This window comes from Sander vitreus, chromosome 20 (genome assembly GCF_031162955.1).
Source record: "Sander vitreus isolate 19-12246 chromosome 20, sanVit1, whole genome shotgun sequence".
In the NCBI taxonomy this organism is placed as follows: domain Eukaryota; kingdom Metazoa; phylum Chordata; class Actinopteri; order Perciformes; family Percidae; genus Sander; species Sander vitreus.
Window position 1 is genome coordinate 1,777,776 of NC_135874.1, and position 15,364 is coordinate 1,793,139.

General features: G+C 41.5%; 1 protein-coding gene across 4 annotated transcripts in view; it reads left to right on the forward strand.

Moving 5' to 3' along the window:
• Nucleotides 1-15,364, forward strand: part of kcnh5b (potassium voltage-gated channel, subfamily H (eag-related), member 5b) — a 177,671-nt gene that overhangs the window by 43,000 nt on the left and 119,307 nt on the right. For all 4 annotated transcript variants that reach the window (XM_078278189.1, XM_078278190.1, XM_078278192.1 and 1 more), the window contains exons 5-6: nucleotides 1,873-1,985; nucleotides 10,680-11,072. In XM_078278189.1, the coding sequence (XP_078134315.1) occupies nucleotides 1,873-1,985; nucleotides 10,680-11,072 (506 nt within the window). The remainder of the gene's footprint in view (nucleotides 1-1,872; nucleotides 1,986-10,679; nucleotides 11,073-15,364) is intronic.

The window sequence follows — 15,364 nt, forward strand, 5'->3', positions numbered from 1 at the left end:
AGGCAATAACTTCTGTTGTGATGTGGCACTCGACTGGCTCATTTCTAGATTCTATCAGTTGTAGTCAATTTTAATAGTTACAAATTAGTTGAATATTGAAATAGCTGTTATCTGACTGTGCACGTCATTTTCCAGCCACATATGTTTTTGCTAGATTGCAGTCGAGGACTAACCGACAGCTCATGCTAGCGGACAGTCGATAATTTGAATCCCTCAGTTATGCTTTTAATCACATCACATCAATATTTTAAGGTCATCATTTTAGTTGCATTCAGAGCTTAGAGGCAGCTTGTCCTGTCAGTCTGTGACACTGGAACTGCATCATTTCAGGTGACATCGGATATTGTCAGCTTTAATTACCATACCCAACTTACCTGAAGCTTGTCAAAACTACTACAACGTAATGGTAAAGTGTCCCAGTAATGTAGCTATTGACTTATCAGCCATGAGAGCCATGACCTCATAGAAAATTGCTAATGAGCATTCACATTCGTGGCTGGTTTTAAGTTCAGAATGTATCCACAGACACAAGCTTTACCTGCTAAGCTTTGTATTTAACAAGACAGACATATCCTAATTGTATGGTTATTGTGGTACTGATCTTATCTTGCATGGCCGCTGGATTCTCGCAATATCACGGCATCACTTTTCACACTAAAATCCATCTTGTCACGCTTCAAGTAATGTGTATGTGTCTGAACAGCAGCGGACCGAACCAACCAGCGTCCAGTGAGGAGCCACTAGCAGCTACAGGCGTGGTTTAGGTGTGTGTGTGACGGCCGCAACTGTTTGTTCAAAACAACAATGGCGGACGTGATAAACAGATGGTTCATCCAATTACCTGCCGGTATTTCTTTAAAAGTGCCTGCTCTTTTCCAAACAGTTTCCAATGATGGCTTCTCAGATGGTTCCATGTAACAAACAATCTGGCACGTCGGGTTAGGATTGATCCCCTGAAGGAGAATTTCTCCTTAATCTCCCGCTTCTACGCAAAGGTCAGAGCACATCGGACAGAACCCCTGCAGCTAACTGAGATTCAGTTGAGTTCAAGGACATTTTCTGCAGGGTGGGTGTTCGCCATGAAACAGGGATTTTGCTGCCTTCACATTGTGTCAGCTTTATTGTAAACATGAACTATCCTATGGGAGAAACACAGTTCCTGCCAGCCCTCTAGTGGCAAGTACAAGTGGAAGCAGTGGGAATCTTTTGTAACTCCAGTATGTCCCCATTGGAGTCATGAACTGAGGAACTGTATCAACAGCTGAGATCTGAATGTGTTTGTGTGCAGCTGACATGCATTCTCAAAGCCACTGTGTCACTTCAAGTGAAGGTCCCCCATATTGTCCTCTTATTATTTTTATTATTATTATTATGGTTGTATTTTGGGTTTCTACTAGAACATGTTTACATGCTTTAATGTTAAAAAAATAACATATATATTTATATATATTTCTCATACTGTGTGTATGAATATACCTGTATTCCCCCTCTGTCTGAAACGCTCCGTTTTAGCATCTGTCTCTTTAAGCCCCCCTCCCGACAAAGCCCAGTCTGCTCTCATTGGTCAGTGTTTCCAGGTCTTCTGCATCTGCGCTCTTGGAGTCCCTGCGCTGTTATTGCAGCTGGGGAATGACTGTAACGGCACTGCAGCAGCACTTTCTACCAAAACATAGAACATTATGACATCACAGCCGTACAGCGATGTCCTGACGACTCGTTTCAAGGCACAGTTTCTGAATACGGGCTGCGTTCATCTCCACCTGCTTTATAATAGAGAAATACATGAAAATCTCACTTTTTACAATATGGGACATTGAGCCTGACATTGTGATGAATGTGATCTAAGCTGTGTTTAACGTCTCATTCCTGCAGGATGGACCAAGTTTGCACGGCTGACTCGGGCGCTCACCAACAATCGCAACACGCTGCCGAAGCTGGCACCCATAGAACATGAAGTCAGCCATAAACAGTCCAGACTGGCCGAGGTGAGCACGAGCAGACTCACACATGCAGTACACGCTTATCCCAATACCCCTCAAACAGTTTATATACAGGTATGTTAAACTGCAGGTTACAATAGTAACCAAGCACTTCTGCTTCATGCCAGGTTCCCAGTTTTCTCTCACTGGTGAAACTCAAGGTCCACTTGCTTTCAGCCACAGCTCTTGGTCTTCATCATTCTGTCATTATGTGGCAAAACATCCATACTTAGGTCAGGGCTTGCACAGTGTAACATGTACACAGTACAGTACAGTGCAGTGCAGTGCAGTGTCATTTATTCCTTGGCTCACTAGTTTTCAGCATCAGCTAACAGAGCAAGCAGCCTTCATTATCCAGATACTGTAAGCCAACAGGGCACAAGGTTTACAGAGCATTAGCGGAGATAAGATGGCAACAATCCAACATCGGCTAACAAAGTATGAAGCATAACTTAATCTAAGCTGGTAGCAATCTGACATCAGTTAACATCATATTCAGTAAGCTAAATACGATATACTACAGCACTTGATATTCAAATTTCAACCCTTTTTTTTAGCATTCCAAAAACTGCTGCTGCCATGAAAATTGACCAGCTCAGCAGCTTTAATTATACAGTACATATTTGCAGAGGTGGAAAAGGTACTAAAATATTGTACTCAAGTAAAAATACCAATACTTTGATGAAATATTACTCAAGTATAATGTGAAATTACCGATCTGAAAAATGACTCAAGTAAAAGTAATAAGTAGTTCATTTAAAATGTACTTTAAGTAAAAGTTACTTAGTTACATTAAAGTAAAACTGTAAAACGGGGTGGAAGGATCTCTCCCATGTAGTGAAAATAGGACAAGGGGTCATAAATCCAAAACTATTTTGTTTTTAATTAAAGAAAAATCTATACAAATGTATACACATGTAATAACACATGACATTTCATGCTACAATCCTCTCCAAAAAAACTGATCTCTCCCTTTACCATTCACACTGCTGATACATTTGATGTGACTGTAAATTCAAAGGCTCGTTTACATTCAATCCGGTGACAATTTTGGTGGGGCACAGCCTATTTGTTCAACCGAGACTAATGTTCACAGCCCAGACTAGGAGCCAGCTTCTACACACCTAAGTAGCCCGTATTCTCCTTCAGAAAGACTTGGTCCTGGTAGGCAGCCTAGATGCTGATCAGTCCTCACTGTAGTGGTTCTCCTACAGAAAGACTTGGATCCTGGTAGGCAGCCTAGATGCTGATCAGTCCTCACTGTAGTGGTTCTCCTACAGAAAGACTTGGATCCTGGTAGGCAGCCTAGATGCTGATCAGTCCTCACTGTAGTGGTTCTCCTACAGAAAGACTTGGATCCTGGTAGGCAGCCTAGATGCTGATCAGTCCTCACTGTAGTGGTTCTCCTTCAGAAAGACTTGGTCCTGGTAGGCGGCCTAGATGCTGATCAGTCCTCACTGTAGTGGTTCTCCTACAGAAAGACTTGGTCCTGGTAGGCGGCCTAGATGCTGATCAGTCCTCACTGTAGTGGTTCTCCTACAGAAAGACTTGGATCCTGGTAGGCAGCCTAGATGCTGATCAGTCCTCACTGTAGTGGTTCTCCTACAGAAAGACTTGGATCCTGGTAGCCAGCCTAGATGCTGATCAGTCCTCACTGTAGTGGTTCTACAGAAAGATTTGGTCCTGGTAGGCAGCCTAGATGCTGATCAGTCCTCACTGTAGTGGTTCTCCTACAGAAAGACTTGGATCCTGGTAGGCAGCCTAGATGCTGATCAGTCCTCACTGTAATGGTTCTGGGCATGTTTTTTTTCTTCCTTTCGGCTTTCATTAGTCAAAGTTAGTTTTTTTACTCAGTAACGGATGGGATTTGTAATGTAGCGAAATACAATGCTTCACTCAAAACGTAATCAAGTACATTTTAAATTACCAATTTTTAAAAACTACTTGAAAAATACAAAATACACAACAAAATTACTCAATACAGTAAAGTTTCGTTACTTTCCACCTCTGCATAATTGTAGGTATTTCTCCCACTTTTCTTGCTGTAATGTAATATTCCGGCTGTGTAAAAACATCTACAGCCTACTGCCCTCCCTGTCCATTCTCATACTGGTAGTTTTTGGCCAGTGAAGGTCTTGGGCTTTGGGAAATGGGAGTTTCAAGTATATATATATATATATATATATATATATATATATATATATATATATATATATTAGGGCTGTCAATAATTAATTACATACTCTCTGATTAATTAATCGAAATTAATCGCATACATAATTAACGGTGCCTGAACTGATACTTTTTAAGAAAGTAAAAAAAAAAGGGTACTAAACAACAGTTGGTGGCATTAAAGAACGGCTTGTTTATTGCTAAGGCCATATGGTCAAAATGAAATGATTTAATAATAATGTATAACAATAACAATAACTAATTTCTGTAGTAAATTGCTGTTGAACCATCAGATGGGAAAAGGACATTTACAATAACTTCAAATGCACCACGAGGCTGTAGTTTACCAGTTTCATTGAATGCACACTTTACACCGTTTAGCGTTAGCTGTCAGCATTTTAACCGTGTGTAATCCAGCTACTTGCTAGCGGTAGGCTAACGTTAGCTGCTGTTGAGTATAGTGTTAACTAGCGTCATGTGCAGCGGTGTTTGTGTTTCAGAGCATCAGAGAGAAGAGCAGACATATCAGTGGCACCAGATTTCAGTAGCCAGGGTTGGCAGGAAGAAGATTTTTATAAGTAAATGTTCCAATCAATGATCCAGGCAGAACATTCTCGTCTCCCCCCTTCATTTTACAGTCCAATGGTGCTAGAACGGCTCCGGGTCAAACCTGAATATGGAATGGATTAATCTGCGTTATTTTTTTTAACGCGTTATTTGTTCTCAGATTAATTAATCGAAATTAACGCGTTATTTTGACAGCCCTAATATATATATATGTATATGTATATGTATGTGTAAAAAAAACAACTATATGATAATATATAATATATAATATAGTATAATCTTTTTAAATGTGTCACCCCTGTCAATGATAAATAGATAAAAAGAGTGAACTCCACAACTGGATTTTGGTCATTTGTGTCAATGTGACTTTGCAGAAGCCTAAATGTCAACTTTGACTTGTGCTCTTTTTATAACCCAGCACCAAAGAGTGTCACATTTAATAAAAGAAATGCAATTTTTAAGGATCAGCCTCTTCAATGCTCAAGAAAGCTCCAAGATAGAAAAAAATAACCTCCTTGCAGGATAAAGACAGGTAACAGTAGCTGACCTCTCACCTGGAAGTTGGTTCTGCTGCAGGCTCCTCTATGGATGGACACAAACACACACACACACACACACACACACACACACACACACACACACACACACACACACACACACACTACAAATACGCCACCGTAGCAACTCTCTGCTCTTAACATTAATTCTGCACAAATGAATCCTCATATAAAACATTAAGTACCACATTCAAACCATTTTACTAACGCTGAGTTAAAGCAGCCCCACACAGATGCATGCATTAATAGACGAACAGCGCCGTGCAAGCATACTGTACTTTCTCAACCACAACCACACCCTTAATACACGCATCCTAGCCCCACCCTCCCTCCACCTACACACACATGCCAACTTTCCTGGATCTGCAGTTGTTTGACACAGCGAGCGGTGCTTTCTCTTCCACGAGCGCTGTGCTTCTGTGGACTGCGGGTGTCATTAATATTTCATGTTGGGTGGGGAGACAGAAGCAGGGTGCTGTGGGCACTCAGAATAATTGTGACTGCTGCTAGAAATTTAGAAAATGGATATCTGGATGGGCAGAAGATGGCTCATGTCTTCTTCTTCATGTCTTCCAGAGCTCACCCACTTGTTTTATTCATGAATGAGGTGTATTGCCTTTAATCAGAATTTGTTTGAGTTTCATCCCTGCTTAGCACATGAGCCGAGAAGGGGTGTGTTTAAAGGTGATGAGGGCAGGGGGAGGAAAGAGAAGATGGAATAGAAAAGGAGGAAAGATGCACCAAATTTAGAGAGCAGAAGAGGAAGACCGAAAAAAATCAAAGGGCACCGAGTTGAAAAAGAGATGAAAGGGGACGTAATGAATTAACTAAGGAAGTAAGACAGAATTATCTAAGGGCGGAAGGAAGCAAAGAAGGACAGCAGGGAGGCAAACGGATGGACGCAATAAGGAAAGGAGAGAAGGAAATGGTACACCCCTGAAACACCTGCATACATACTGGAGGTGTGGGGTTTAGGGCTGCAACGAACTATGTTTTTTATTGTCGATTAATCTGTCAATTTTCTGATTAAGGGATTAGTTGTTTGGTCTCTAAAATGTGGATCAGTGTTTCCCAAAGCCCAAGATGACGTCCTCACATTGTCACGTCTTGTTTTGTCCACGACTCAAAGATATTCAGTTTACTGTCACAGAGAAGAGAAGAAACCAGAACATACTCACATTTAACAAGCTGACATCAGAGAAGTTTTACTTTTCTTTCATTAAGATAGGATAGCCGAGGATAGCTCGGCTTCTGGTGCTTCAATTTTGAATGACAGAAGGACGTAAGAGAGATGTGGAAGGAAGGAAGAGGAGAATGTAAAGGCAAGAAAGAAGTGATGTTGGCAGGAGAAAAAGCCATAAGTTGCAAGCTACACCCTCTCTCCCATTTCTCAGCCTACTGCAGGATGGGGGAGGGTTGCATAACGTCCTGAGCACGCTCAATAGATATCGCAGGTGATCCTTCTGCTGTGCAGCCTGAAAGGCACAGCTGGCGTCTTCTGTCCAGGACGCCCCCCCAATGCCACTGGGCTTCTAATTGGCAGTCTCATTTTTGAGCGTCAGTGCTGCTCTTGACCAGGGGTTGTTTGATTGACAGCTCTGATGATGAGGATTAGATGAGATGCAGCTCTTCAAAGCCTTAATGAAGCCTGCGGGTGATCCCGCCCTATTACTTAACATCAGACTGAGTCCCACTGGGAGGCTAACCAAAGCCAACTCCTCTGCAAGTGATGAAAATACTACTATTGTTTTTTTTATTATTATTATTATTGTAGTAGGGACAAGTTATCTTGGCATTTGTAGGTGGTGAGTAGAATTTTGAAATGTATCCGGTGTTTAACTGGGACCCAGTGGAGGGCGGGTTTCTCTGTGGTGGGTACCAGTGAGCATGCTGTCTGGCAGAGTTTTAGAAATATTGGAGTGTATTGAGGATCTTGTTGGGTGAACCATGTTGCAGTAGTCGAGAAGGCATGGATACGTGTTTGGGCAAAGGATTGAGTGAAGGAATGATGAAGTAGTATTTGCAATATGTACTGTACAGTACAGTAGTAGCCGTGTTGATTACAGTAGCAGTAATAGCTTCAATATTATCATCGGTACTACGAGCAGTATGAGCAGAAACTCAGTGCTAGAAGAGGTAATAACTGCAGCAGTACTACAAATATTTAAATACTATTTTCAATGATAATAGTATCATTAGTTTTGTCAATTTGTCAAATAGCAATATCACTACTATAACTAGTTGTACAAGTTGCAAGAAGTCCCACTGTCAGTTCACTGTCACCATCGAAGAGCAGGAAGTATATTATGTATTATATATTTGGGGCTGCAGACTGTGTTCCAGTTGATCTGTGCAGCAGCTGGATACAGACAGAATAATAAGCAGTTTAGTGTGAAATGAGTTGATGTGTGATCTGTGTGTGGCCTGCAGAGGAAACCAAACTGCTGCGTATTAGATTGAAGGTAGTCTGTGTTATGCAGAGCAGGCGGCTCTCAGCAGGAGTCATCATCATCGTCACCACCACCGCAAAATATAATGGCTTTTTTGTTTGTTTTTGGGGTCAACTCTTCTGTCCTTCTCATCAGATTTCCTGTTTCTCATTCTGTCTGTCCTCCTCATTTCAAACCAAATCTATTCATTATGCAGTTTTGTCACTGGGAGCTTTACGGAGCAACAAAAGAGTTGGATACAGATGAAAACTGGAGATACTTTTCTTGCACCATTCACACTCATCTCTCCACACACACACACACACACACACACACACACACACACACACACACACACACACACACACACACACACACACACACACAAACACACACCTAGCAGCAGTAGGTAATTATGACTAGACTACAAAACAAAGTAGTTGAGTTTTTTGGCTTACTTTTTCTTTCTTTCATCTATTTCAGTGGTTCCCAACCTGGGGGAACCACTGAATCACAGGTGGGGCGCATGTCTTTGTCTGGTTTGAGGTTGAGGTAAAAAAAAATATATATTTGCACGTTAAACAAATTATGATAATACACTAGAATATATAATGTATACAAAAGTCTGTATAAAAACTATGTATTTTTGTTCTTGATTAAAATTGTAGGCAGGCTACTTAGTAGGCCAAACCTCCAGGACCTCTTAACCTGGGACCCCTGCTGTCATCAGGTCAGCTGCTAGCTGCTAGCATCCTCGTTTGTCCTGCCGCCACAGCATCACTATTTTATGAATGAAACCAGATACCAGATATTTTATAAATATCTTAAATAACACAAAACAACTAACTGGTGGTAGGTAATACATCAGATTTCATATACTGCTTTAGTAAAAAAAAAGATTACCTGGCTGACGATGGGAGCAGCAGGACGCAAAAAACTAAAATTACTGTTGGAGTCTGGACATCTTACCGTGGCAACGTTGCAATAAAGGTTTCCTAAATGCCATGTATATAAATGTGATGTCAGCTTACTAATTGATTGCAGGTTTTGTGTAGATTTGGACTTTTATACCTTTATTCCACTTTGTTTAAACGGTGAAGTGGAGAGGCCTCGTTCACCTGTTTGGAGCTGATGGTGACTGTGATGCTCGTATAGGCCTTGCTGGATACACCGTGTCATTTACCTTTTTGTGGATCTACTGATCACTGTGGATTACTTTTTTTCTGTGTCATTGGATTACAGCAAAATACTGATCTTTTTTTCTAAATGTGTCTTAACGTTTTATGGTGTGACTGCGCTTGGTTTCTGCGTTTGGAGATCATCTCAGCAGACTGGAGGTCCAACACTGATTGGCCACTCTTACATTTTAGTAACTTAGTATTTGAAGTAATGCAGTAATGCATGAAGTGTGCATTTAGTTTCCATGCTTATTGTGTTTCCACAACTACGTTAGTGAGTAAATCTACTGAAATGGCCCCCCCACCATAACAGAGGAGTGGGATGTGTAAGATGAGAATGCAGAGGTTAACTCATGTACGTCATGACTGCTTAGATCAAATGGTATTTGTACTTCTTTGCTAAGTGCAAACTTGCACGCAAGGGGGAGGGTCATGCCTCTTTTTCTAATCATTTTGGAGGGTCATAGGAAAATTATTACTGACGAGGGGAGGGTCAAGTCTTTTTACGAACTGTCCCTTACAAATCTATTTTCATTTCTTTTTGAACATCTTTTATATATGTGTGAAATGTATGAAGTTTAATAAAAAGTAAAATACAGTAAAGGGCTGTTTTTCTAATTTTCTTCAATTTATTTATTTTGTTGTGTGTACTCTTATGTTTCCTTTGAGGGAAATGTTTGTGTTCAAGATGCTAGGAATGGAAAATGTATTCAAATAAATATATACACAGTATAAATATACTTTGTATACAGACATTGTGAAAAGACACATACATACACGGAAAAATAAACAGAGTTAAAGTAAAAGTAGAAAAAAACTAAATAGTTTGAAATGTGCAGGGTTACAATGTTACAGACTATAGGTAATAAATAAATGTAAATGTAAAAGTTACACGTTACAAATTGCAAGCATAGAAATGGAAAGTATGAATAGAACAAATAAAACCTACTCAGTGGTTACCCTGTTAAAATGTCATAAAAGAAATAATTGTGTAGCATTTATTTAAAAAGAGTTTAAAATTTTTTACAGAAAGTAATTAAAAACAACATAATGGCTTAAATAAGCGCAAGCACGGGACGAAACATTAACAAAAGATTAAAACACATAAAATAGGGCAATTAAGTTAGCAGGATCAAAGGGTCACACAGGGGCGAGTCTTAAAGGGGCATTTAGAGTCATTTGGATGATGGCACTGACTTGGCAGCTGAATTCATGCGGGTCAGTGGACAGTAATTCTTAACTTTCAGTCTTAATTTTACATCTCACGCTTTGTTTGAATGTGTATTAACTAAAGGCTGCTTTTAATGAGCTCTTAGAGGAGAAGTGTACTTGGTAGTCTATAACCACAACATTCCACTACCAGGATAGTTCCGGTGCCCCCGGAAATTCCGCCGGATGTCCCTCTTTTCGGCCAGATGTCCGTCCCCTTCCTCTGTCTCTGTGTTGGTGTTCTAACCACCGGTGGATTTGTGAGGACTATGGTTAACTGCTCCTCAGATCTCTGCAGGGTAAATCCAGACAGCTAGCTTTTTTTGCACATCCTGCACTACAGTAATTCATACAACCTATTTTGTTCCTAATGTTAGGCAAATTCCTAGTAAGTGCTACTCACTTAATCAGCAATAACTGATAGCAATAAATCCTATTCTGAGTTTTGTGATATGTGATCTTGTGATTCTCGCGCAATCCTGTGATATCGCGAGAATACAGCTGCCGTGCAAGGTAATGTGCTTCGTAAAAGGAGACCTAATTAAGAGTTTTGTTGAGTAAAAGTTTCTCGCTCTTTCACTCCTCCAGGTTTTGCAGCTGAACTCGGACATCCTCCCGCAGTACAAACAGGAGGCCCCCAAGACGCCGCCCCACATCATCCTTCACTACTGCACCTTCAAGACCACCTGGGACTGGGTCATCCTCATCCTCACCTTCTACACGGCCATCATGGTGCCCTACAACGTCTCCTTCAAGACCAAGCAGAACAACATTGTGTGGCTGGTGCTGGACAGCGTGGTGGACGTCATCTTTCTGGTGGACATTGTCCTCAACTTCCACACCACCTTCGTGGGGCCCGGCGGCGAGGTCATCTCCGACCCCAAGCTCATCCGCATGAACTACCTGAAGACGTGGTTCGTCATCGACCTGCTGTCCTGCCTGCCCTACGACATCATCAACGCCTTTGAGAACGTCGACGAGGTACGGTTAGGTCTTTTTGATCAGGGTCGGATGGCTTTCTGAGCTGTGATTGGTGGGAAGGAAGGTGTGCATGGAGGTAAACATAGTGTTCACTTTTACTGCTTCAAAGTAGGGATTTGGAGAAAAGGTCATATTGCGATCGCAATTTACAATACTGCGAATGCGATATAATGTTATCATGAGTTTACTTGATTATCAAGTAGGGATGCACCGAATCCAGGATTCTGCTTCGGATTCGGCCGAATATTGGGGTTTTTGACGGGGTTTGGTTTCTGCTGAACCTTAGAATTTTTTGCCACTGAACCAAACCCTACGCTTGCACTCTTTGCGCTACGCTGGTTGACGTAATGACGGCGCCGTTGATTACGGGAAGGTGTTTACGTAGGTGGAGCGTTCAATGCAGTAGGCTGTGAGGAAGTGGAAATGGAACTGGTGAGCAGAAAAAGTGTTGTTTGGCAGTACTTTGAGTCAAAAGAAGACCATTCAAGTCCAGCATCTGCAATGCTGATTAGTCTCGTGGGGGCAAGGACCCTAAACAATACACAACGTCACCGCTGTTACAACATCTGGTATGAAACATCTGAAAGAATACGAGTTGTTCATGAAGGAATCCACAGACAGCAGCCAGAATGCAGCAACTTCAGGTACGGCAAAGGAAGGACAGTCACTGTTGACTTCATTAATGTGTTTACTGTGTTCATGGACTGAGGATGGGAGTACAAACAATACAATAATAAACTTTCTCATGGTTTACATTTGGATTTGTCAATCCCAGTTGTAACAAATAGCATTAAAGGAAGATATCCTGCTTTTTCAACCTGGATCTGATCTTCACAGTTCTACCTATTATTGCTCTCAGTTATGATAGCAATAAACTCAAAAATGTAATGCTGTGTCGGTGGTTGCCGTACTAGTACACCAAAATAGGTTTTGTACCTGACTCAGAATTATTTCAGTCGAATCGGATTCGACTGTTCAAATCCAATCTTCAACTATTTGTTCTTTTTTATATACTATGAAGCAACTCTTTTGAACGGGGTTGGCAGGACATTCAGGGTGACAACGACGTTGACAACGACGTTCACGTAATATGGTAAACAAGTTAGCCCTCCGAGCTAATGCTATTAACTAACTATATATAACATATACAGCTGCACAGAGTTGATCAAAAACATTTTATATATTATTATGAGATCTCAGCCTCGTAAAAACTTTTTTTGTCACTTACTTACCGATGATCCATTAGTCACTGTTTTCTGGCTAGGCTGATTGGGAATAAGCTCGGGTCCATGATGTTGTTCGTGTGTATGGATCTAAATGTGATGGAGCCAATTACTCCTTTTGACCAACAGATGAGTTTACCTTAGTGAGACAAAGGAGCCCTAAAAACTTGGCAACAGCTCTGGAAATCATTTAAAAGTATTTATCAAAGTCTGCTTCTGAATGAATCTGTTTTATCTAGAGGGCATGGATTACTGTACGTAAAAGGTAATGGATCATTATGTCATTATGTAAACAGTTTCCTTCAGTTTGAGATTGGTCCAGCTTGTAGCCGCTGAGCTCAGCTGAGTCTCGGTGGATGTTTTTGACCCCATCCGCTTCTGGTATCAACATGTGATTTTTATCAGGAAAAACTCATTTACTGCAGGTGGAAGCACATGCAGAATGTGATCAGATTGCACTGACCTCATTAGGAGGTGGTCTGGCTCGCATTGTTGTCAGATCTCACACAGATTTAAGTAACATCTGTAGAGTGTGGCCACATTTTATAAGAGAGAAAATCCACCAAAAAGTTTGCCAGAATTGAGAGAACAAGAATGCTTATGAATACCAAGTGTAGATGCAGAGGCCTGTGATCAGATGTCATTATCCAGGTAACAGATCACACGTTAATGCCAAGTGTAAACGGGGTCCTTGAGACAAGAATGAGGTTTGCTTCTGACAGAGCAGGAAAGACTTTGGGTATGATTTGTCAATCTGTTCTCCTCAGAAACAAGAGAAAAACTCTGTAGAAGAGACGGAGAAGTGACTTTTGGATTAGAGATGTGGAACAGCAAGATGTTTTTGAAAAGATCTTGGTATAAAATAGTGTTTTTGCTCAGGGACTGCAAATGCTGGGAGTTGGAGGGATACTATAGAGGTTCTAGACCATTTCATATAGGGGGCCAGGCTGGGGCCACAATCAATTTTAGGGGCACCAAATACTGTTGCATACCACCACCCACACCACCACCCCAATAGGTTTGGTTCTCCAAAAGACCAACTATACACATATAACAACAAACACAAGAATACTTCTTCAGTGTTAACACACATTCTATTCATCACTGATCGTGAATAATTACAGTTTCCCCTCTCTGGGGATAAACGTGGGGTTAAAATGCCTCCGCAGGACCATAAATCAGGCTTGAGAGGGGATGACACGCAGCAAAGGGCCACGGGTTAGATGTGACCCTACATGGACTCAGACCACATGGGGTGCACGCTCTGCCAGGTGAGCTAGAGGTTGGCCCTATCTTCGAAGCATGACCAATGTTTTAGATTTTTGAGTTGTCCCCACAACTGTTGGACAGATATCCATGAGATTTGGCGCAGACAGACCGACATTCCCATCAGTCTCTGCTGAACTGTTGTGTTTAGTGCTAATTAGCAAGTGGTCAGCATAGTAAAACCTACCTGCTAAATATCCATGTGCTCTGTTGCTAGCGCCGATTCAGCTCGTTTTTTTTTTTTGCTATCGACAGTACTCACATACGTATAGCGATCAAGATTAACGTAAAAATTGCCCGGAGTTCTCCTTTAACAGATTTAGATCTAATGTCAAGGCTTTTTCCTCACAAGCTTTCACCAAGCACATTGATCTCCAGCAATTTTGGTGTAAACTGTTGCTGAATATATATGAGTTTTAGATCCTGTTGTTTGATTTCTGGGCGATGTTCTTTGAGGGATCATAGGGATCGCTGAGTATTTTTCACAGCCATTTGCATCCATCAGATATTGAGGAGTTATATCATTATGGCGTTATTAAAGGTGATTTACCACTTGATTTCTAGCTGAATTAATTAGACCTCAGCCCGGACGTGGAAGGACCAATCTACTGAATGCGAAATAAAAAAAGAATAAATGTTGTAATCAGTGTTTTTATGCTTGAACATTTCATCTTTTTGTGAGTGGGTGTGAACACATGCTGCCGGTGTGTGTTTGTGCACAGACATCCATTATTGTGTGTGAGTGTGTACGATTGTGTCTGCCAAGTGGGGGCTTAATCACATGAGTTTTTGAACGCCAGTAATATAAATAATAATAATAATAATTGTGAAAATGACCAGTATTTAAGCTGGCAGCAGCTGAATTTTCCACATCTATTCATTTTGTATGCCAAAAATGACTCAACGCCTCCTTCAGCATTGTGTTCTTGTCTAATAGTTCTTAGCAGCTCTTAAAGTCTCAACAAAATGATCAGATTCTTGCTTTGATAACTTTAAAACATTTTTAAAACAGGATGTTGAAGAAGGTGAAGTAACCCCTAAAAACTTTGTAGTTTGAAGCGTCAAGCAGACAGAGAATTGGGAAGTCATTAAACAAAAAGAATGTCAAACATTTGCTGGTTCCAATCATAGTATATATATATATATATATATCAATTAGCATATGTTTAGGTCATCCACTGTTGGTTGGACAAAATAAGCAATTTAAAGACTTTACCTTGGGCTCTGGGGACTTGTGATGGACATTCGTCACGATTGTAGCATTTTTTTAGACTAAAAACTATTTATCGTAAAAATAGGTGTCTATCGTCTTAGTTTAGCGTGTTAGCATGCTCTCATTTGATAGGTAGCACCAAACTAGAGTGCGGATTGGGCCGCATTTTTCTGTCCGAGCCTGGCCCGCGCTCGACAGAGCAGTAACCGAGCCCGGCCCGAGCCCGACAGCGCAGTAACCGAGCCCGGCCCGAGCCCGACAGAGCAGTAACCGAGCCCGGCCTGCGCCCGACAGCGCAGTAACCGAGCCCGGCCCGAGCCCGACAGCGCAGTAACCGAGCCCGGCCCGAGCCCGACAGAGCAGTAACCGAGCCCGGCCCGAGCCCGACAGCGCAGTAACCGAGCCCGGCCCGCGCCCGACAGAGCAGTAACCGAGCCCGGCCCGAGCCCGACAGGCGTTAAGATATTTCTGTCCGAGCCTGGCCCGAGCCAGACACAGTTTTTCTCATACTAATGACACATGTACGTTTGTTTGTGTGGAAAGCTTTTATTAAGCAACTATAGGAAGGCATTCAGAAATGTCAACAGATG